The 22691-nt window shown below is 41.2% G+C and overlaps 1 protein-coding gene across 1 annotated transcript; it reads right to left on the reverse strand.

The window, feature by feature from the left end:
- Positions 1-421: 421 nt before the first annotated feature.
- On the reverse strand, positions 422-22477 carry LOC110071694 (mycocerosic acid synthase). Its single transcript, XM_078378619.1, has 7 exons — positions 18636-22477; positions 16485-16560; positions 14782-14935; positions 12149-12309; positions 10583-10786; positions 9902-10083; positions 422-7396 (listed from the first exon to the last, which is right to left on the reverse strand). Exons 2-7 carry the CDS (start codon positions 16537-16539, stop codon positions 1826-1828), a joined length of 6327 nt encoding a protein of 2108 aa, XP_078234745.1. The 5' UTR covers positions 16540-16560; positions 18636-22477; the 3' UTR covers positions 422-1825.
- Between the last annotated feature and the right edge of the window lie 214 nt (positions 22478-22691).

Raw genomic sequence — 22691 nt, forward strand, 5'->3', positions numbered from 1 at the left:
AGCAAGCCAAACCTGTGAAGATGGCTGCAGCCTTTTTACAGTGTGCATGAATATATATTTTCCTCCAATCTTAATTTAGTTTCAGAGTTTTCATCTTGAAATTTTTAGTTCCTGCATTGCGGTTTGTTTTTATGCCCTTTTTATATTTCTTTTTGCGTCTTAAAATTCGCTTGCAACTAAATCATTAAGTGTTACTTTTGGGGGGCATTTCATTTTCTTGGAATTGAATTTTGTTTTCAGGGGTCATTGGATTTAAGTGTCTTAAATAAATAAATAAATAAATAAATAAATAAATAAATAAATAAATAAATAAATAAATAAATAAATAAATAAATAAATAAATATCATCACCGCGGGGAGGGGGGCAATGATAACTTCCTCAATGGCTCAAGGGGGCGTTTCTTTCAAAAAGGTTAAGAACCACTGAGTTAGAGTCTCTGCAATCAAGTTGCTTCCCTGCCAATATTCACTGTGATACTGTGTTTAGACCTCTGGCTCCCAGCCAGGCCTTTAGCGTGAGACAAAGTTTCTCCCTGCCTCTAGCCCCAAATAAACAGAAATATCAGCTTTAACTCTTTCCAGCTTTTGCTTATTAGAGTCACCTTACTTTGGCCTCTGCTTTGTCCCCTCAGAACTCTCTCCTTTGAGCTTAGGACAAGCAAGCCAACTGGTCCTTTCTCTGCCTGAGGCAAACTCCTTCCAGAAATGGTTTCCTCAGAGCCTGTCCCTATCTTAGCCCCCCAATCTGAGTTTAGGAGCCTCCCCACTAAGCTTTTCCCCCTGGAAAGCTCTAGGAAGTTACGCACTCCATCCACTTCAGATCCCCTAACTAAAATATATTTTTCTGCTCTGGGAACCTTTATTTTCTTAGGCATCACTGGATTACATTCGATCCCACCACTGCAACCAATTTGTGGCCATCTCCTCTGAAGCCCCTATCCCCTCCAGGCCTTCTGGAGTTTCTCACCCTCCTTTCTTCTTTGCTGCCACCAGATATTAATGCTTTAATATCAATTATGTAGAGAGACAAGTGTGCTGTTAAAAACTTAACGTTTGATCAGGGAAATTATTAGATGATAAATATTCATTAGATCAATCACAGGCTGCCAATCACTTATATTTGAATCTATTCAGATACAACTTCAAAACTCTTTTAACACTCTACTTCAATCTAGACTCTTCCAGAGCTCTAACTCACTCTCTATTCACTTTCAAGATACACAGTCTCTTTCTCCCAGATTCTCCCTCAGACTCCATACACCAGTCGTTATATCCAGCTCCCTCCACCCTTGGCTCCGCCTTCCATCCACTCATTGGCTCCTTCTTCAATGTTCTGCGGTGACGGACAGGTGAGGGCAGGGCTGTTCACTACAAGGTTAACTTTAATCTTCACATTGTGTACTTGTCTTTATTCTTATCTCACATACATTGATGGGCATAATTGGACACCAACGAAAAATCTTTGCATTGACATGAAGATTTGAATTTTCACAAACAAAGACTTTCCACTGTTACTATTCAGTTTTTTTAAAAAAGAAGGCCAAATGTGGAAATCATAAGCTAATAGAATATGTTCTAGGAAGGAATAACTTAAAATCTGACAAATATTGCACTTTCTGAGGTATATATCAGTGATAAAAATGATAATTCAGGAAAAATTTTAAAGAGTTTCCAGATTTAATAAATCACTGTTCAATAGTACTTGTAAGTATTCTCAAGAGACCAAAATGCAGGCAGCTTCACCTTTTCCTGAGAGTAGTTACTTGTTATAAAAGCATACAATTCTAACAATTCTAACAGCATAGCAACATTATCAACAGGGAAGCTACAAATAAACACTCCAGTTTTCTCCTTCAGCATTCTGTTCCTCACTCTGTTCTTTCTCAGGTTTTTCAACTGACTTAGATGCATCTTCTAAAATCAATGCTAAACTAAGCACTGTAGTAGTAGGACTGAGGAGCTTCACAATTGGTATGTCTACTCTTCTTTCACTGAAAATGCGATTCCGCAGGCTCATTGCTGACATAGAATCCATGCCAAGAGATAAAAGTGGTGTATCCATTGCAATATCAGTTGGATCCGTACCACTGAGCTGACTTACCAACAACTTGATATATTCTTCAGGTTTTATTGGAACTAAATCCTGGGACATAGTTAATTCTGAAAGCTGAAGATTGCTGCCCAAGGCTTCTGTCACAATTGCATACATGCGAGATAAATATGTCTTTTGACTGAATAACGTTCTAAAATTGAACTTCACAACAGCTTGCTGAGGATTGTTTTGGACTAAGCAAATTTTAAGATATTCATAAAAATCATTGACTTGCAGAATCTCTATGCCTTTCTCCTTTAAAAGATTTTGAAGCTGACTTTGATTGTGTAGTACTCCAAGATTCAAAGCACCCCAGTTAATGGATTGTCCTGACAATCCACAATGTCTCCTATAGTGGCAGAAGAGATCCAGGAAGGAATTGGCAGCAGCATAGTTTGCTTGCATCGCGTTTCCAAGAAAGGAAGTAATTGACGAATAGCATACAAAATAGTCAAGGTCCTGCCCCTGAGTCGCATGGTGAAGGTTGATGGCTCCAGCAACCTTTGGACTTAAAACTTTTTCAAAGGTAGCAAAAGTTAAAGCTTCAATTGATCCATCATGAAAAACCACAGCACTGTGGAATACCCCTTTGATGGAACACTTTGGGAAGATTTTGCTAATTGAAATGATAGCTCGGTCAACTTCAGGCCTAAATATGATGTTACACTGCAGGCTGACTATTTTGCTCCTTTCATTCTCACTCTGCAAATTATTTATTTCCTTTTGCACTTCAGCACTGGGCTTTCTCCGGGAAAGAATCACAATGCATCCTCCTCCGTTTTGAGCAATAAACTTTACAGTTTCAAAACCAAGACCAGACAGACCCCCTGTGACGATGTAAACAGCATTTTGCTTAAACAGCCTCTCCTGGGCTGCATACATTGGTATGTCAGAAGTGAAGCTGTTGTGCACGTTAGTTTTCATCACAACAAATGGGAGAGACTTGCAGGCAAGAGTGGATATGGTTGTGTTGTCTGTCTTCTCATCTTTCTCTGTTGGCTGAAAAACTGAACAAGGTAATATCTTTAAATTTTTCAGTCTCATTGATTTCATCCAGTGGGAGAAAGGTTTATGAGAGTGTTTCAAAGATGCTTTCTGAAAAATAGTTGCAAGACTCAGAACATGAACTTGAAAGTTTTCATGATCAAAGGTAAGGAGAGGCCCCAGGCATTCAGAGTGTTGGTTGCTGCATATTACCACAACATTCTGGAGATGTGAAAGACGAGTTAAAACATGGTGAGGTAATCTTTCTACGGGAGGCAGGAAAACGAGAGCATTGCACTGCACCGCACATTGCTCTAGACTTCCATCAACTGTTGTACTTAAAGTTTTCCAGCCTGCTTCCTGAGCTGAGATTGCCAGTACTTTGCACAACACTGATTCTGGTTCAGCAGAAATGATCCCTAAAAATCCATTGCGCTTCACCTTCGGTAAAATCTGATGCAGGATTTCCCATGTAATTTTGAAGAGGGACACACAAGGGACATTTTCAAAGCACGGCCATTTGTGGGTGTTGAAGCAGACTGTTTCTGGAACCCTGGCTTTGGAAGATGCAACCAATGGATAACATGAAGCTATCCGATCCCCCACTTTGACTTTTTCCACATTTCTGCCAATTGCTGTCACTTTTCCTGCCCAATCCAATGCTAAGAGCTTATGTTTATCATTCGTTTCTGAACTCCAGTATAATGCATTTCCAAAATTACGACTGGTAACACTAACAGGATAATAGTCCTCAGAATGGATGCCTATCTTTTCAATTTCCACTTCAACACTGTTATTATCAAGGGGAGTGTTAGCGTTGTCACTCAACTCTGCAAATACATCTCTGGCTTCATATGGCTCAGAAGTATAAAGAGTAAACTCCCCAGGGTTTTCAAAAGACTGCAAAGGGTGAATGTAGGATGTATCATTGCCCTGGCTATGCCTAATTTCTGAAATATAAATTCTTCCCTCGTTAATCCATATCTCAGGGTAGTTCTTTACTTCAGAATCTACTAAAACATCTGCTAAAGCTGAGATGTCCAGCGTTCTTGTCGAGCTGATATCAATAATCTGAAATGCAATTTCAGTCGCTTCAGCCATGCAGGATCGTGCCATGCCACACAAAGCAAAACCAGGATTAATATGGTCTACAATCCTATCTGTTGTCCTGTAAGTGATTAACCTGATAGAGCAACGACTCGTCTTTTCTCTCATTGCAATAATAAGTTGTCGAAAAGCTTCACAGCACTTTGATAAGCTTCTAATAACAATGTCTGCATTTTCTTCGTTCAGTCTTTCAATTCCCCACATGAACAAAATATCATTGTAATCTTGTACCTCTTGTTTAATTTTGTTCTGTGCAGCCAGTTCTGGGTTTTGCGATCCCAGTAATTTCTCCCAGTCCTCATAGATTAAAAATTTGGAATCTTTATGGAGGTATTTTTTGAGATGATGAGATACTCCAATTTCATCAGCAAACACTGCAAATCTACAGGCTTCTCTTGAGTTTTGGATAGCGTGGGAAAGGATTTTCTCTTTCCAACTATTTTCAAAGAGTAGATCATTTTCCCTCATGGAAGTTTCCTTCACAAAAGTTATCCTAACACGTTTTATCTCTACCAGAACAGAGCCATGTTTATTGGTAAAACATCCACAAAATTCTAAGTAATTGTCAGCGGACTTGGTTGATTTCATATATATCATCATCTCCTCTTCTAAAGGTTGAGCAACTACAAGGCTGTTTATTCCAGAAGGAATACCAACACGGTTTCTGAAGGTCTTTCTTGCTGGAACAACTATCATTTGTAGAAAACAATCTAGGAGAACTGGATGGATGTGATACTCGTGCATTTCCTCTGAGATCAGTTTTGTTACCTTTATGGTACTAATGGCTTCCTTCAGTTCTTCACAATAAAACACATCACCTAACTGCTTAAAGGCTGTCCCATATTCAAATCCAGTAAAAGACAGTGTTTCATATATCTCTTCTTTGCTAACAAAAGATTTACACCGTTGAAAAATATCATGATAGGAAATGCTCTTTTCTTCAAGAGAGATTTCTGGGTTCGTTCTGATTTGTCCGGATGCATAAACTGCTCCAGAGGAAGACAATATTTGGAAGTCTCTTTCTTCTTTATGTGATTCCACTTTTACCTTCAATTCATGAGAACTTTCACTTAACACACATGGTGATGTAAACCTGATGCTCATCTGACACAAACGTAAGGGCACTTTTGGTCTTGAGGTCGTCATCACAGCTGTCAAAGCAAGATGAACAAAAAAGGCACCAGGAACTAGAGCAACACCATTGTGTTTGTGCTCATACAGATAGGGGGTTGCTGCTTGAGATACATAGCTTCTGAATTCCGTATTGCCATTGCTGACATTGTCAACTAGGACATGGTTTAAATTTGCCGCTGTTTCAGTTTTCCACTGTAGAAAGTCCGGAACGGAACGGTGCTTCTTAGAATCAAACTGATATCTGGGATAGCTTGCTGGTGCTCCTTGATATCCCTCATAGAGGTGTTGCCAATCTGGATTAAACCCCAGTTCAAAAAGCTGCTTTACAAGTGCAAGAAGGGTTGCATATGGTTTATCAACCAGCAAGGAAGGAAACACTTTCATCTGTGTCCCTAAGGTTTCGCTTATATATCTCCCCAGTGCTCTTTGAGGGCCAATTTCTACAAAGGCAGTATTCTCCTTGCCTTCCACTGAACTCACGATGGCATCTGAGAAAAAAACAGGGTTTCGAACCTGCCGGGCCCAGTAGCCACCTTCAAGAAAATCGTTTTCTGAAGCAATCTTCCCAGTTACTGTTGAAAACACCTCTGATTTAGGCTTTTGTTTTTGTAGCCCTGATAAACTTTCTGCTAACTCTTGCAGTACTGGATCCATCATGTGGCTGTGATATGCAACCGGCACATCTAAGACATGAAGAAAGATGTTTCTTTTGCTGAAGATTTCAGCCAGATGCTTCCGAAAGGCACTGATCGAATCAGCATCTCCTGACAAGGTACAGGACTGAGGGCTATTAAATGCTGCAATACAGATTTTCCCTGAATAGGCTTGAAGGGCTGCTGACACTTCTTGAACGGGGATGTTACTAACTACCAGCATTCTGCCTCCAGTGACCTTAGCCTGTAGCCTGCTCCTGTGGTAGATAATTCTGACTGCATCTCCTAGAGAAACCAAGCCAGCACAATGGGCAGCAGCGATTTCCCCAACAGAATGGCCCACAGTGGCAACTGGGTTAACTCCCCAATATCGCAGAAGTGTAACCAAGGCCACCTGGAGCGTGAACAGTAAGGGCTGGGCAATCTCAGGCTGTGACAAATCCTGAAATTCACTTTCAGTTAATTCTAGAATGCCAATGGAGGAATATTCCTGAAATAATCCTTCTATTTCTTTGCATTTGTCTCTGAACACTGGCTCAAGTCTCAGCAAGGTCTGAAATACACTTTTTAATTTTAATCCGTTTCCTGAGAACACAAAGATTAACTCTGGTGGCTTCTTTGTGGGAGTTATTTCCATTTCAGCTTCAGAAGAAAGCTGTTGTTCTAGCTGTTGGAGTGAAGATGCCACAAAAGCTCTTCTGTATTTGTAGTTCATGTGACTTCTTCTACATGCAGATGTATAGGCCAGATGGGGGAGTGCTACTGAGTCACTTATTTTTACATGTTTGGCTGTGTCTTTCATTGTAAGTTTGAGAGATTTACTTGATGCTGCAGAGATTACAAACAATTCCACTGGCCTTTTGACTGGAGAAAGTGCCCGTGGTTGCTTAACTTGTCTGACGACCACGTGTGCATTGGTCCCCCCAAATCCAAAACAGTTGATCCCAGCTACTCTGCCAAGTTCACTAGACTCATCCCATTCCTCCACTGTTGTCGGAATGGAGAGATTTAGTTCCTTTGTGTTTATGCTAGTAGAGTTTTCTGAAACATACAAAGTAGGAACGATCTTTCCATAGTGCATCATGAGAAGAACTTTGATTAATCCTGCTGCTCCGGCAGCTGACTCTGTATGGCCGATGTTCCCTTTAACGGAGCCAATTTTGAGAGGTGGAATGCTAGGAGACCTCTTTTTACCAATGACACGGCCTATGCTCTTTGCTTCAGTGGGATCTCCTACAGGAGTTCCTGTACCATGAGCTTCAATATACTGAACGATGGATGGATCAACATGAGCTGGATAGATGCCAAGCAGCAGGTTCTCCTGTTGCTGTTGAGATGGTTTGGTGATTGGAGTGGCAGATCTTCCATCCTGATTAACTGTACTGATTTTGATGACACCCCATATTTTGTTGTAATCTTCCTGTGCCTGTTAAAGAATGGAATACCATGGGTCAATTACCGGAGTACATGATTTGTTGAAGTACTGATAAAATAAAAAGCCATCAACTTACAAAATGTAAAAAATCATAATTTTCTCAAAAATGCTAGCAACGAACTAATCAATATGTAACTTATAGCAATTTTACAGGAGACAGCTGGAGAATTCCTGGTTTGTGCCTTGTCCTTTATGCAATGGTACTCAACTGCAGTATTATAGAGCAGGGGTCGTCAACCCCTGGTCTGTGGCCCAGTGCCGGTCCGTGGGCTTGCTGGTACTGGGCCATGGATATGTATCTCCACACACACCCACATGCTTGGAGAGTGTGTCATGCTCACGCAGGGGCATGTCGCTCTCCCGATGGATGTGTCACGCTTGTGGGGGGGGATGACACGCTCACATGCACGCTCATACCCCGTGAGCATGTCACCCCCCCGAGCGAGCATGACACGTCCACCGCACTTGCACAGGGGTGCCCCCCATGCCCCCACGTATGGAACTCAATCCCCCAAGCTGGTCCACAGCCCCAAAAAGGTTGGGGACCTCTGTTATAGAGTACTCAAATATGGCATTGTATTGTTCTTGCATTCCAAGTATAAAACTGGCTAACTGAATTAATAGTTACATCTCTTCTATCTCTAGAACCAAGTAGAAATGCATGCATGCACACTGATGCAAATAGGTAGTTAAATTCATAATATCATGTAATAAATGTCACATTTCTTTTATTTAAAATATCAATATCACTTGGAAAACATAAGATCTTCCTATTGTGCCAGCCACAGTATTCATTGGTACTGTGAATAACATGTGGAAATTGGCTGGATATGTTAAGTGGACCTCTCACTAGTGCTTATGACGCCCTTAGTGAGGATAAAGAGCTCTTCTGTGTCTTATACCATTTCTAGATCTTTTCGAGTTTGCACTTTATATGTAGTAATACATCAGAGGCTGAATAGCCAGTCCATCTGGTACTGCCAAACCATGGAACTGCTCATAAAGACTATTACAAATCAGCATACAGTCATGGCCAAAAGTATTGGTACCCTTGTGTTGTTCCAACGCAAACCAAAGAAATGAACATGTGAGTACCAAAACATTTGCAACTGCAACAATTTTCTGAGAGAAGGGTTGCATTTTCTAACAGAATTGCAAGGGTGCCAATATTTTTGCCCACGACTGTATGCATCTGTACAACATCTGAAAAAGATCACCATAAATAGATAATAGATTGGGTTTGCCATTTTTGAATCTACAATGTAATTGCTCCGGGCAAGTTCTTGACTACATTGTATAGTCATTGGAAACCCATTTCTCCTAAGAAAACAGATCCATTGAGAGGGTCCTTTCATGGCATCTGCAGAAAGACCCTTTTTTTAATGTTTCTGCAAGAAGTTGAAACTTCTCCCCAGCATACATATTAGCACCAGTTTTACATATTTGTTTTGGGCACAGGGAAAAGGAAACGCATAAGTGAATGAGAGAGATTCATTATCATCATGGAAACCCAGGTAGTGTCAGTGGTCCACTCTGCCTATTTCCATCTGTGGTGGATTGCCAAGCTGCTGTTGGGGCTCTCACCACTCTGGTGAGAGCCTTGATGTTGGGGCTCTCACCACTTTGGTCCATGCACTTGTAATCTCAAAATTAGACTACTGTAATGCGGTCTACGTGGGGCTACCTTTGAGACTGATGCGGAAGCTTCAAATGGTGCAGAACGCAGCAGCCAGACTTCTCACTGGGGTGAGAAAATATCAGCATATTTCCCCCACTCTGGTTGCCCTGAATTGGCTGCCCGTTTGTTTCTGCATTGATTTCAAAGTGTTGATGATGACATATAAAGCCCTAAACTGTTTAGGACCTCGATATCTAGTGGAACGGCTCCTCCCACCTAAATCCACCTGAATCACTAGTTCCAGCCAGGAAGGGCGGCTGAGGGGCCTAATGCCAAGGGAGGCCCAGAGAGAAAAAAATAAGAAACCGGGTGTTCTCGGCATTGCCCCCTCACCTTTGGAAGAGTCTGCCCCCAGAGATCTGACTGGCTCCCTCGCTGGGCGTTTTTAAGAGAAAACATAAGACCTGGCTCTTTAGACAGGCTTTCCCTCATGTCATCACCTAATTACTTTTGCCAAATTGAATTATATTATTACTGCTGTTTTTTATTTTATTATATTGTTTTTATTTTATCTATTATTGTTAGCCGCCCAGAGTAGACTTCAGTCTAGATGGGCGGTGTATAAATTTAATAAATGAATAAATGAATGAATGAATGAATGAATGAATGAATGAATGAATGAATGAATGAATGAATGAATGAATGAATGAATGAATGAATGAATTACACACACAGGCATAAACAATCCCCAAGGGCTGAATAAAAAATATTGTGCCCAAACTTGTGTGCAATATCAGTCTGGAAGATGTTATAGTCACTTTAACCTGTCTCTCTTCAACCTTTACTGTGGAGATCTTGAACGTGAAAAATAACAGTACCTTCTTAAGGGGTTTCAGTAAAACAACGCCACATCCTTCTCCTCTTCCATAGCCATCTGCATTTTTAGAAAAAGGTTTGCTTGTCCCATCAGGAGAGATCATGTTTGCTTTGCACAGCGATACAAACGTGCAGGGATCTATTATACAGCTCACCCCAGCACAGAATGCTGCTTCACAGTCTCCTGTTTAAAAAAATCACATTATTTCACAAGTTTTCAGAATTCTGATATTCTACATTACACCTAATGTACACCATAGCTATATGTAAACCACTTAGCATAGTATCTTCAGGCTATAAATATTAACGATTTTATTCACCGACCAACTTATAAGCATTATACTCACAACATTCCAGCCAGCTAGCAGCAATACCATTAAGCTATAGGTGTCATTCACTGGAGATTGATTGCCTACATTTCTGGTCACACTTATGTGTTTTGGCTCTCTAAGTGCAAAAGCCACAGAATTTGTTCCAACAATCCATACATTTATTTTAATTCATACTTGTTTGTTATCAGTTATGTGTGTGTGTGTTTGTGTGTGTATGAGAGAGAGAGAGATTTGATAAATATACAGTATATAATTTTCACCTTGAAGTGGCAAGTACAAATTTAATTCTAGTGAACATTTACAAAGGAAGATTCAGTTACAGCAGATTTTGCTCCCTTAATAGTCTGATACCTTGTCTGATTCCATGTAAGGCATAATGCAGTGCATAAAAAAAAGAAGAGCAGGCAGTATCTGTGGCAAGTGATGGTCCAGTCAGGTTGAAAATATACGAAATCCGGTTAGCAGCTATACTCATTGCTATGCCTGTTCCATCGTAATGGTTTATTTCTGTTACTGCACTGTTATTTATAGCCTCGTAGTCACGATTCATCAAACCTGTGAATACAAAAAATGTTTATATGAGATGGGAAAGTCCTAAGAGTAATCTTGGAGAGGTTTCACTCGCACCATAGAAAACACTGGCTGGCCCCTATGGATGTTCACATAAGGTGGTGGGACATATCTGAGTTCGGCAGTCAGACACATTGCCAAGCATGCAATTGAGATGTCCTTCAGCTCCTCATTAATCCACTAGAATCAGCCACTGCCAGTTATGCAAATCATACATGAACATTGATTAAATGTTGGTATAATTGTGAATAATAATAATGTTATTATACTTCTGGGATTAGAGATACTATGCTGTCAAATTCTATTCTGTAAACAAAGTGACATGGCTAGTTGCAAACTTTACCAAAAAAAACCTTTCCGCTTTGCTTCTACAGAAGAAGAGATTTTAATATTTGCCTTCATGCTGTATTCTCACCGGAAAAACATCACCACACTCTCATTTCACACAATGTTTTATTTCAACACAGGGTAAGAGCAAATAGCTGGTTTGTGAATATGATTTTTAAGTGGGAAAATGGTCAACGAAAAATATAAATCAGCCCTTCATCCACACCCTCCATAATCTCCACACTGAGAAGAGTTAATATTGTGAGATGTCATCACAATATAGAGATCCAAACAGCAATATACTGCATGCCTATTAGTGGTTGTTTCAATGCAAACAGCTAATTTCACCAGATTGGCAAAACACATTTTAAAAAGGCTATTGGCTCGACAAGACTAGCAAAGCATATTGTAATTCACTACGGTTAGAACCCATACAAAATGGATATGTTGTTTTACCAGAGTGAAACCCATATAGAAGGATACTGAAGAATCCAATGGCAGAACTAATTTTCTTGTTTTCAAAATCAACTTATCAACATTTTCTGTGATGGTGCTGCCATGTGCATAAAGCATGGATGGGCTTCACTTCATAAAAGGCACTCAGCCAGGAATAAGGTTGCCTGCCAAGAAGGGGAGGGAAACAGCTCAATAGGGCCTGTCATCCCAGTGTCTTCTCTGAATTCCCCACCTTAGGATGATAAGGGCTGGCAGTAGGCAGGCTATCAGAAGAACAGCCCGGCAGCTGTGATGGAGGAATTCCATCACAGGAAAAGATCAAACTGCTTCTTTAGTTCTTTAGAAAACAGGTTTGTCTGATAAACCCTGTTTTCAGATTAACCCAAGGGAGTTTGCCTGTCATTGCTTTGGATTTAGTGGAGGGATATGACCTCTGAGGCTTATATCTTTGGGGCGTCTAATAACCTGCAAAGAAGTAAGACATGAAGAAATGATTTTTACAATTAATATTACTAGGATTACAAAATAATATAGTTCAAAATTCAGTAAAGGTCATTAACTCACCAACAAAAACCCCTGTTTTGGTGCCACTGATGCTCTCTCTAGGTATTCCTGCATCCTCCAGGGCTCTGTAGGTGCATTCCAGGAGTAGTTTTTGCTGGGGATCCATGCGTTCAGCTTCCAGGTCATGGATGCCAAATAGCTTATTGTCAAATGTATTGAATCTGCATGTAGAGATTGAAAGATACCTACACAGTGACTACTACTGACCAAAATTAAAAGAACCCATGTATAACAGCTTTAGCTATGTCTCTACTGTTGTGATAAGGTCTCCTTCCTTACTATTCACTTCTGCTGTCTTCAGAATGGGATGAAGTGGCTGAGAACTCTTGACTAGCTAGCTGGCTAAATGGAACGGTTCTATTTGAACAAATATATTGCATCATTTAACATATTTTTCTGGAAGAAGCCACTAATGTACAACAACACCTTGCAACTCCCAACACTTTCTTGTTTACTCTCAGCATACTTACTGTCTTCAGAATAGTTGGGAGATATAAAATGCTTTGGAGTGATTTTATCTTGAATGAGTGTTTAAGATCCATTAGCTTTACAAAATGCCTCTGTCTTGGAGAAACAAAAACTGCTAGAACTCGTGAATTAATCTAGCAGCTTTTTTTGGACACTACTTGCAGGAGAGGGGTGTTAGCTATGGGGGCTGTCCTGGTAAGTATCTGCACTTCAGAATTTATCAGAACACCACTGTCAACACATCAAATTAAACCTGGATGGTTGGCGTTATTGATATGGCATGATCAAAATGAAATGGATAGTCAAAAATAAATAAATATGACATTTAATATTTTGGACTTTTTAGAGTATACCCTAAGGTACCACAGTTTAATTTAGACTTATTGTGTGGGATTGTTCATCTTTATTTTAGCATTAACAGTTTAGGCAGCAGATTTCTCCAAATCTATGACTAGTACTTGAAGACATCTACACTTTTTTCTTTGTTTTTGATCACACCAATCTCAGATGTTTAATCTGTACATCAGACTACACCCCTAAAGTGTTTCCCTGCAATGCCTTCAGAGCTAACTAAAAAGGTGACAGTGTGACTTAGAATGAAGATGATTAGAAAGAGTGACTGGCTGAGCTACTTAGCTAAAACAAGCATCTCTCCTAGACTTTAGTTCCTATGGGCTTGCACAGCATCTTCAGTTTCTTTCTCAGAACACTTCAAAGGGAATCTCCTACAACAGGGGTGCTGATCTGTGGCCTGGGCTGGACTGAGCCGTGGAGACAGATTTCCCTCCCACCCCACACGCACTCCACCCCCACACAGCTTCTTCGCATGTGAGTGCATGCCCCCCCGCATGAGCACCCCCACCCTTCGCACATGCATGCAGGTGCACGCCCTCCCTGTTATCGCGAACCCGCGTAGAACCAGCAGAGTTAATATTTTCAGATCCAGGAGGCAAAATAAATCACGCAGACACGTTCAGCTTCCTCCAACACGACACATGTATTTACACCATATATAAAAATGTAGAAAGCGGCAGCATGACAGCATGGCATCATCAAATGAAGGTGGTGTGCATGTTCTCTGTACAGTTCATATATATACAGTTGAGCCTCTGCCCTTATCTAATCACAGCAGGTGTTGCATCAATCAAGGCACCACCTTTCCAGAGTCACTGTGACTCAGCAAATTACACACCTGTATAACATGGCAGCTCATTATTACTTTTGATCTGTTTTGTTCTGTTCTGTTCATGCCTGTAAATTTTTAATACTCTGACATGCCCATGCACCTGCCCCTTCGCATGAGCCCACGGGGTGCCCCACCTTCCCCAACACTGGTCCGCGGTGTTAAAAAGGTTAGCGACCACTGTCCTACAAGATACGTGATATGTTCCAGGTCAGGACACCAACCAACCAGGTCCCCTTCCTCGATATGTTCCATCACATCTCCATTTCCCACCCCACCTCTCAAAACTCAGCATTCTGAGGACATTCAGCATGATCAGTCTTAAATGGCCTGGATTGGGGGGGGGGGGGGGCAACTGGTAACCACCTTAAATATTTTCTCCCATAAAGATATATTAGCCTTCTAAAACCTTATAGTCACCCTGATTAGGGTGTTACATTCCTGTTGTTTTTCAGTAGTCCTATTTTAACTAAATTCCTGGTGGCACTCATCAGTTGAGCTCACTACAAAACGGATGCTGAGATGAGCGCAAGCAACCCTACTGTGTAAAGTTTGCCCTAGACCAGTAGTTCCCAACCTTGACTCCAAAGACGTCCTTGGACTAAACCTCCCAGAAGCCTTCACTGCAAGTTGTGTGGGCCAGGATTTCTGCTGGTTGTTCTCCAAGAATATCTGGGGACCCAAGGTTGAGAACCACTGCCCTAGAGGTGTAATGGGGCCTGCATATAAAAGTGCACACACACATGGAACGTTTCCCCACCAAGAGTACAAACTACAGCTTATTTCTATGAATGACTACTCAGAAGTAACCTCGAGTTCAACAGCTTGCAGGCATGCAAAGGACAGCTCAATGTGTGCTAGATAACAGAAGAAAAACAAGTGTTCCCCTTTTTTGTTAAGGTATTCTCCTTCCTGACTGTATTATCATTTTAAAGGCGAAGAGGCATCTTATAGGATTTTTAGAACACAGTTACACTCTTACTCATTCAGAAGTGCAGCACGTCTTGTGAATGTTTTTCCTGGTTTATTTCTATCCGGATCATACCATTGCTGGGTATTAAATCTTTCTGGAGGTATGTCGACAGTACAGTTTTTGCCTTCTACCAGCACTTGCCAGAAATTTTCTATTCCTTCACCTGTAGCAAATACATACACATTACTTCTTTTGCCAATTATCAGTACATTTGTGCAGGTTATCTTATTTTGGTTTTTTGCTTGTATTTCCCTTTTTTAGAAGTGGCAGTCAACTACATTCAGCAACGTTCACTATGAGAACATTTATTCCATGATTACCCCATTGCCTTGGTTTACAATGCTCAGGTACACATACAGTAACTTTACATATCTTAACCTTGCAATGCATGGCAGACTCCATGTGGAGAGCTGTTTAAAATTCAAACCCATCATTACTCTGCTGTTTGATATACTGGCAGCTTCCCTTGTCAATAAATATTGTTAGTAAGGGCCCAAACAGAATTCGTGGTGTGGTGAACTTTCCCAATCTGAACTGAGCTTGAAGGATCAAGTCTAAATGAAGACTCAGGAAAAGTTACTTTTTACTACTAATTCCAGAAGCAAAAAAGTAACTCAGAAGCTCTCCATTCATCGCAGATCTTCCTATCATTATGAATGGGGCAGGTGAAATATAGCGGCTGGAATCTAGGTGAATCCAGTTATGCCACAAAACTCAAGTGGTGTCATGAGACATAGCCATGCTGCAGCTCTTTGGGGGCATTTATAAGCTCCAAATCCCACTACCACTCCTTTTGTCTTAGGGAGACCTTCAGAAGCCATAAAACAGGATAAGGGATCATTTCTAGATGGAAGGTCACCACAACTAGTGGTAATTTTCCAGCTGGAAATCACTCCCTATCCCTATCCCATTCTACCAAAGTCTTCCTAGGGTTCAAAAGATCCCTAGGGATCCTTGAAGTCGGGCAGAGCGAGAATGGGAAGGCTTTGATTCCTCTTAAATGGCCATGGCACTGCCATGGCTTATGGCATCACTAGATGTGCACAGTGTAACCTGTAAAACAGAGTTCTGGCCTCTGTCTGTGTAGCATACAGGACAGAAGATATTAACTACTTAACATTTTGGTTTGCAACTTTCTACTGGCATTACAGTCAGACTGAATCAGAAGTGCTTATGCAATAATTTTTTCAGATTGAAAAATGAATCTACAGCAGCCAGATGTTCATGGAGAAACCAAATCTCTTTATCCTAAAGTAGTGTGTGACACACTGTAATTCATGTAACATTCTGTGTCTGTCAGCCTACCACTAAGACATAATTCATCTGTCCAAATAATAATGTGATCCTTTTAACCAAATTTCTAAAATATTTGTTGAGATTCTTTTGCTTAGTGTAGTAAGTCATAACTAGAGTAGGCCCCTTTGATTCAATAGAACTTATGAAGTTTACTCACCACTGATTCAATGGGTCTAGTCTAGTGCAACTTACTACTCTAAGCAACAGGCTTTCAATGTGAATACTAGTAATATTGTGGTTACTTGTGATCAATTTAAGTCCTGCTTAAAGTTCAAAACATTCTTGTACTATATTGTCACTGCTAAACCAATACTGCTAAGTCTCAGTCCCATTATATTATTCCTTATTGATGGGGTATGTTCTTTGGTCTATATGCCTTTGATGTATATCTTAATATAGCCAGTAGAAAAAATTACCTCCAGGAAAATTGCAGCCTATCCCAACAATGGCTATTTCATCTTCAGACTCCATTTATTCCCATGTGTTTTATAACTGCAAAATAATACATTTTATTTCTGAAGTCATCTTCATCATGAGTCGTCAAGTCAATTCTAACTTATCATGATCCTTTTCAGGCAGCTTGCCCAAACCCAAGTGTATTTAGACAGGTGTTTGATTATAACATATATTAGTTCTTCCACAAACTACTTTGTCCACAGAATCAGAATATAAGCACAGCCATACAAAGTTACTGATTCGCTCAAAAGGCATAACAGAGAAACTATCTGCTATTTTACTGTTCTGCCTTGAGGGTTTCAATTTAAATTTGACCTTGATTGGAATGAGAGGTGTGCAGATTTGTGGTTTGGGGTTACAACATCCAGATTTCCAAGACAGCTATTTGGGAGCTGAAGTCCCAAAATTCAGATTGATACACTCCAGTTACCACCAGACCTGGTCACATTTCTCACAGACCCACTGAAATCTATGGAATTAAAATTAGTCATGACTACATCACATTGATTTTAACAGGGGTTATTCTAAGAATAGGCATATACGAATCTGTAGCTTTAAGAAATGCTACCTGAGAGTGCATACTTTCCTCTTCCCTTAACTTTTTCTTCAAACAGATGTGAAAAAACAACTAAAGATCTTTGCACAAAACTAATTTGCATTACAAAGTGATCCATATAAGCTTTCTATGTTCACTCCGCCTGAGTCTTCCACTTTCATGCCAATGATCCTACTCTGATAAATGATGAAAGTCGCAGTTTGACTTATAAAACAAAAGAGCCCTTAAGTCACTATCTTTATCAGTTGGCTTTTCTATGTGGCAGAACTCAATCTATAAAATTCCTGTTCTGTGTTTGTTAAAGAGACCCTCACCTAGTTGAAAAATGAGCCATTATACTTAACCAAATTATTTATTTTATTTTATTTATTTATTTTATTTATTTAACTTATATGCCGCCCACTCTACCCAAAGGTCTCTGGGCGGTTTACAACAATTAAAATTCAACTAAAATACAATAAAAGATAAAATGATTAAAATACAATTAAAATTGCCATCAGGACCCACAGTTGATACTATTTCAGTTAAAAAAACCTCTGGAACAGGAAGGTTTTGACCTGGTGCCGAAATGTCATCAACGTCTGCGCCAGACGAATTTCAGTCGGGAGGGCATTCCATAGTCTGGGGGCAGCTGCCGAAAAGGCCCTTTGTCTACAAGCCATCCCTCTTACCTCCTTGAGAAATATACACATTTCTCTCCAAAGTTAAAAAAGAACCCAAGGGACCAGAGACAAAAGCAGCTGTTAAAAACAATTAGGATTTCTATCAGAATTACCTCCATGAATAATCCCTGTGATAATCCCTGTAAACCTCTGTGGTCCTAGAATTCCTTCCTTACAATTTATGAATCATGTCCTCTTTCAGACTAGTTGGCCATTACTACATATACATTAAATAAGACCTACATCATATGATCAAGATAAATCAGTCAGAACAAAACAGAATGCAGTGATCAAGTCCATATAAATATTCAGGAATTCAAGGCTGAAAGATAGAAACTGGATTCCTATGTCCACTTACCCAAGAGAAGGCCCTACTGGATTCAGTGTCATTTACATCTGACAAAACAAATGCTGCCTCTGAGAAAACAGATCTGGTAAAAGAAGGAAGGGCTCCACACTTTTCAATTCTTGTAATACACACCCACTGATACCTCTCACCTTTTTCCTTGCCCTACAAAAGAAGCAAACATCCCTCTCTCTACTTTGGAAACTACAACTCTGAAGGACACTGAATTTATATGACAGTAGAGAGGAACCACATTTTGATTGAATTCTTATGTCAGCCTCATGCAAATGGCATAAATCTCACTGGCAAATTGCCAGGATTTTAAAAATTAGTGTCGGCATTGGCTGTTGTGTGTCAAGTCTCATTTCCCTTTATGAGCCGTACCTCATGATTCAAGATTGCAACAGCAAAAACCTCTGGTAATTTCTAAACTTGCTGCAACTTCCCAATAAGATTTATGGCAACTGGGCATAACTATTAAGGTTTTGACTATTGTATAGAATTAAGCTTCAGTTCACTTTAAACAGAAACATGGTAGACCATGTACTTTTCACATAGTCACACACACCTCTCCAAACTCTTTATGTCCCCTCTGTGGACTTAGGAGCAGAGAAAGTGTAGGAGGATGACAGCTTCCATCACTGGACCCTACACACAAAAAGAAATTAATCACCTAATAAATGAATTAATTTGATTTATTTATTTTTATCCCGACTTTCTCTCCTCATGGAAACCCAACATGGCATACCAGAAAATTAGAATCAATAATTAAAACAATTTGAGTAAGATTTGAAATGATACATATCTAAAACATTAATGTAAAAATTATAAATTTTAAATTTAAAAATAAAGAAACCTCATCTCAGCTTCCTCTTGGCTCCCTAAAAGCCTGTCCAAAGAGGTACTTTTCACCTACTGGCAGAAGGAAGGGAGAGAAGGGGCCAACCCCACTTTCTGAGGAAGGAAGTTCTATCATGTAGGAGCAGCCACATAAAAAGCCATCTCATATCCTCACCAATGTGAGAACAAGGAAATTGAGAGAAAGCAGTCCCCTGAGGATCTTAATACACGTGGACACTTGTATAGGGAGATATGGTCTTAATAAAAAATTAACGACTGCTTACAAGTACACCAGCAAAGTCACGAGAGGCAGCTATAAAACTGCTTAACTTGTGAGGAATTGGTTGTGATACATTAACTTGTTTTGTTCAATTTTTGGGTGTGCCTGCTTCACTGTACAGCTCCATTGTTCTTGAGAGAGAGAGAGATTGGAAGTAGAGGATCTTTAGCCGATCTTTGCAGAAAAGGCCTTTTCAAGTCAGAGCTACACAGAAGAGGCCCCCTGATAAGGTTCTTACTTGGGGGACAGGTTCATCTGCTATTTCTTTAGATACCTCAGGCTGTCTGTACCTTAAAATGTCAAAACTGACATGTGTATAGGACATATAAACTGAGCTATAGGATATGGTCTGCTGAAGAAGAAATAGGTGCAATCAAAGCAAAAAACCAAAAGCAAAGTGTGCTGCTTATATACCACCCCATAGTGCTTCAAGCACTCTCTCGGTGGTTTACAAGTTAATTATGCATACACATTGCCCCTCCCCCCCCCGTGAGCTGGGTACTCATTTTACAGACCTACCTCGGAAGGACAGAAGGCTGAGTCAACCTTGAGCTGGCGACCTGGGATTGAACCCCGGGTTGTGAGCACAGTTTTAGGTGCAGATCCCCCAAAGAATTGATGCTTTTGAATTGTGGTGCTGAAGGAGGCTCTTGAGAGTCCCCTGGACTGCAAGGAGAACAAACAGACAGGTTACTTACCTGTACCAATGGTTCTTCAAGTGGACCTCTGTGAATTCACACAATAGTGTTTTGACAGCGCCTGCGCTGGTTCTCTCGGAATATTCTAGACTTTTTGGATAAAAGTGACAAAGTTTAGAGTTGCCCCTATCGCGCATACTCCGCCCGCCTCAGCCTTCAGTTCCATTTATCTGCCACATTAGCCTGAGTTTAGCCTAGACATAATCAGCCTAGACATAATCAGTGACGAACAGTGGGGAGGCTGGGTGGGATGTGCGAATTCACAGAGGTCCACTTGAAGAAGCATGGTTACAGGTAAGTAACCTGTCTTTCTTCATCATGGCTTCTGTGAATGCACACAATAGGGTGACTAGCAAGCTCACTTACCAGAAGGAGGACTGTCACTGTAGAACAGATGTCAGCACTGCTCTCCCAAAGCTCGTCTCTTTCTTAGCCCTAAGGTCCAGCCTGTAATGTGTTACAAAGGTTGACACATTGGACCAAGTAGCTGCTCTACAGATGTCTGGCACATCAACACCACGCAGCAGGGCCGTAGATGTTGCAACAGCTCTGGTGGAGTGTGCTTTGAGACCTTCAGGAGGAGCTTTGCCTTGCAGTTCATAGGCAAGCAAGATAGTTGAGACAAGCCATCTGGAGAGAGTAGAAGAGGAAGCAGCCTTTGTATTGTCCATGAAAGCATAAGAACAGCCTTTGAGCCACACGTAAGTCTTTAGTACGTGACCGTTGGTTGACAGTTTTCTTGACTTGTCTAAGACCTCTTTGATTGATGGGTTATCATCCAGGCTGTCAAGTGTATTGATTTGAGGTCTGGATGCAGGACTTGGCCTGAGTCCTGTGTTAAAAGGTGAGGGATGTTCGGTAGCTTCATAACACATCCATTGTCATCATCCAGAGGGTTGAAAACCAAGGCTGAGGAGGCCACCATGGTGCAATGAAAATTGCACTGGACTTTAGTTATCAAGCCCTGACTAGTGTCCTCTGGATGAGTGGTATCGGCGAGAACAGGTAGAGGAGATCTTGTTCCCATGGGATCATGAAGGCATCTCCTAGGGAGTGCATGCCTCTTCCCGCATGGGAGGCGTACCTCTTGCACTTCTTGTTGACTTCAGAGGCAAACATATCTTTGACAGGAGTGCCCCATCTGCTGTATAGAAGGTGGAAGATCTCTTCGTCCAGCTCCCATTCGTGGGTCTGAGTTGCAAGGCAGCTCAATCTGTCTGCAAGTTGGTTGTCTGTGGTGGAGACATGAAGCGCAACCAGGAATACATTATGTTGGTAACACCATTCCCACAGGTGTATCGAGAGAAAGAGTAGAGACGTGGAGCGTGTCCCTCCCTGTTTATTGATGTAGTACATGGTCGTGGTATCGTCTGTTATTACTTGTACACCATGACCCTGTACTAGAAGAAGGAATGCCTTGAATGCCTTCATGATGGCAAGCATCTCCAGACGGTTGATGTGTAGGTGCTTTTCCCATCTGGACCACAGTGCATGAATGTGATGGGATGCACAGTGCGTTTCCCAGCCCATGGGGCTCATGTCCGTAGTTACTTGAACAGTCAACTGCAGCGGATGAAACGGTCGGCCGAGCAGGAGATTTGGTAAGAATGTCCACCATTGCAGTTGTTGTACTAATTCCTTTGTGACAGGTAGTCACTTCCAGGGAGCATCTTGAATGGAGCCGAATAGGGTCAGGAACCATGCCTGGAGAGATCGCATTTTCAGGCGGGCGTGTGCTAACACAGGTGTTATAGAGGCCATTAGACCCAGCAGATGTTATGCATGCTTTGCTGATACAGTGTGGAGCCTTTTTGATTTTCTTCACACGATCTGGTGGTAGAAAAATTCATGCCTGGAGAGAATCCAGCCTTCCTCCTATGTAGTCGACCACCTGTGATGGTAGAAGGTGGGACTTTTTGTGGTTGACAGATAACCCAAGCTCGTTCAGCATGGGAGAACTAACTTGGTGTCTTGCAGAGCCCTTCGCCTGGATGGAGATACCACCAACCAGTCGCCGATGTAAGGGAATATCTGTATGCCTTGGAGACGAAGGTAGACTGCTACTGGGGCCATGCACTTTGTGAATGTTCTTGGAGCTGTTGAGAGCCAGAACGGAAGAGCACGATATTAATATATGGTGTTCTGGAACATGAACCTGAGGTATTTTCTGTGATGTGGGTGAATGGTCACATGAAAGCATCTTTGAGGTCTATTACAACGAACCAGTCCTTTTTTCCTAGCAGGTGCAGAATGGACTCTAGCGTGACCATCAGGAATCGACGAGGATGAAGGGACATGATTCATTCCCTTAGGTCTAGAATAGGCCTTATGCCTCTATCTTTCTTTGATACCACAAAGTAGCGGGAGTAGAATCCATTTGCCACGTCCCGCATTGGCACTTTTTGAATGGCATGTTTTTGTAGAAGGGTGAAAATCTGTTCTTCTAGAACAGGATCAAAGGATGTAAGATATATTCACGAAGGCTTTCACGGCCGGGATCTAATGGTTGTTCTGGGGTTTTCGGGCTCTTTGGCCGTGTTCTGAAGGTTGTTCTTCCTGACGTTTCGCCAGTCTCTGTGGCCGGCATCTTCAGAGGACAGCAACCTGTACTCATTTGCTGTCCTCTGAAGATGCCGGCCACAGAGACTGGCAAAACGTCAGGAAGAACAACCTTCAGAACACGGCCAAAGAGCCCGAAAAATCCAGAACAACCAAAGGATGTAAGCTTGACCTGTCCTAGAGGAGATAATTCTGTAAATTCCAGACAGTAGCTGAATTGAATAAT

The sequence above is a fragment of the Pogona vitticeps genome, chromosome 6 (genome assembly GCF_051106095.1).
Source record: "Pogona vitticeps strain Pit_001003342236 chromosome 6, PviZW2.1, whole genome shotgun sequence".
NCBI lineage: Eukaryota > Metazoa > Chordata > Lepidosauria > Squamata > Agamidae > Pogona > Pogona vitticeps.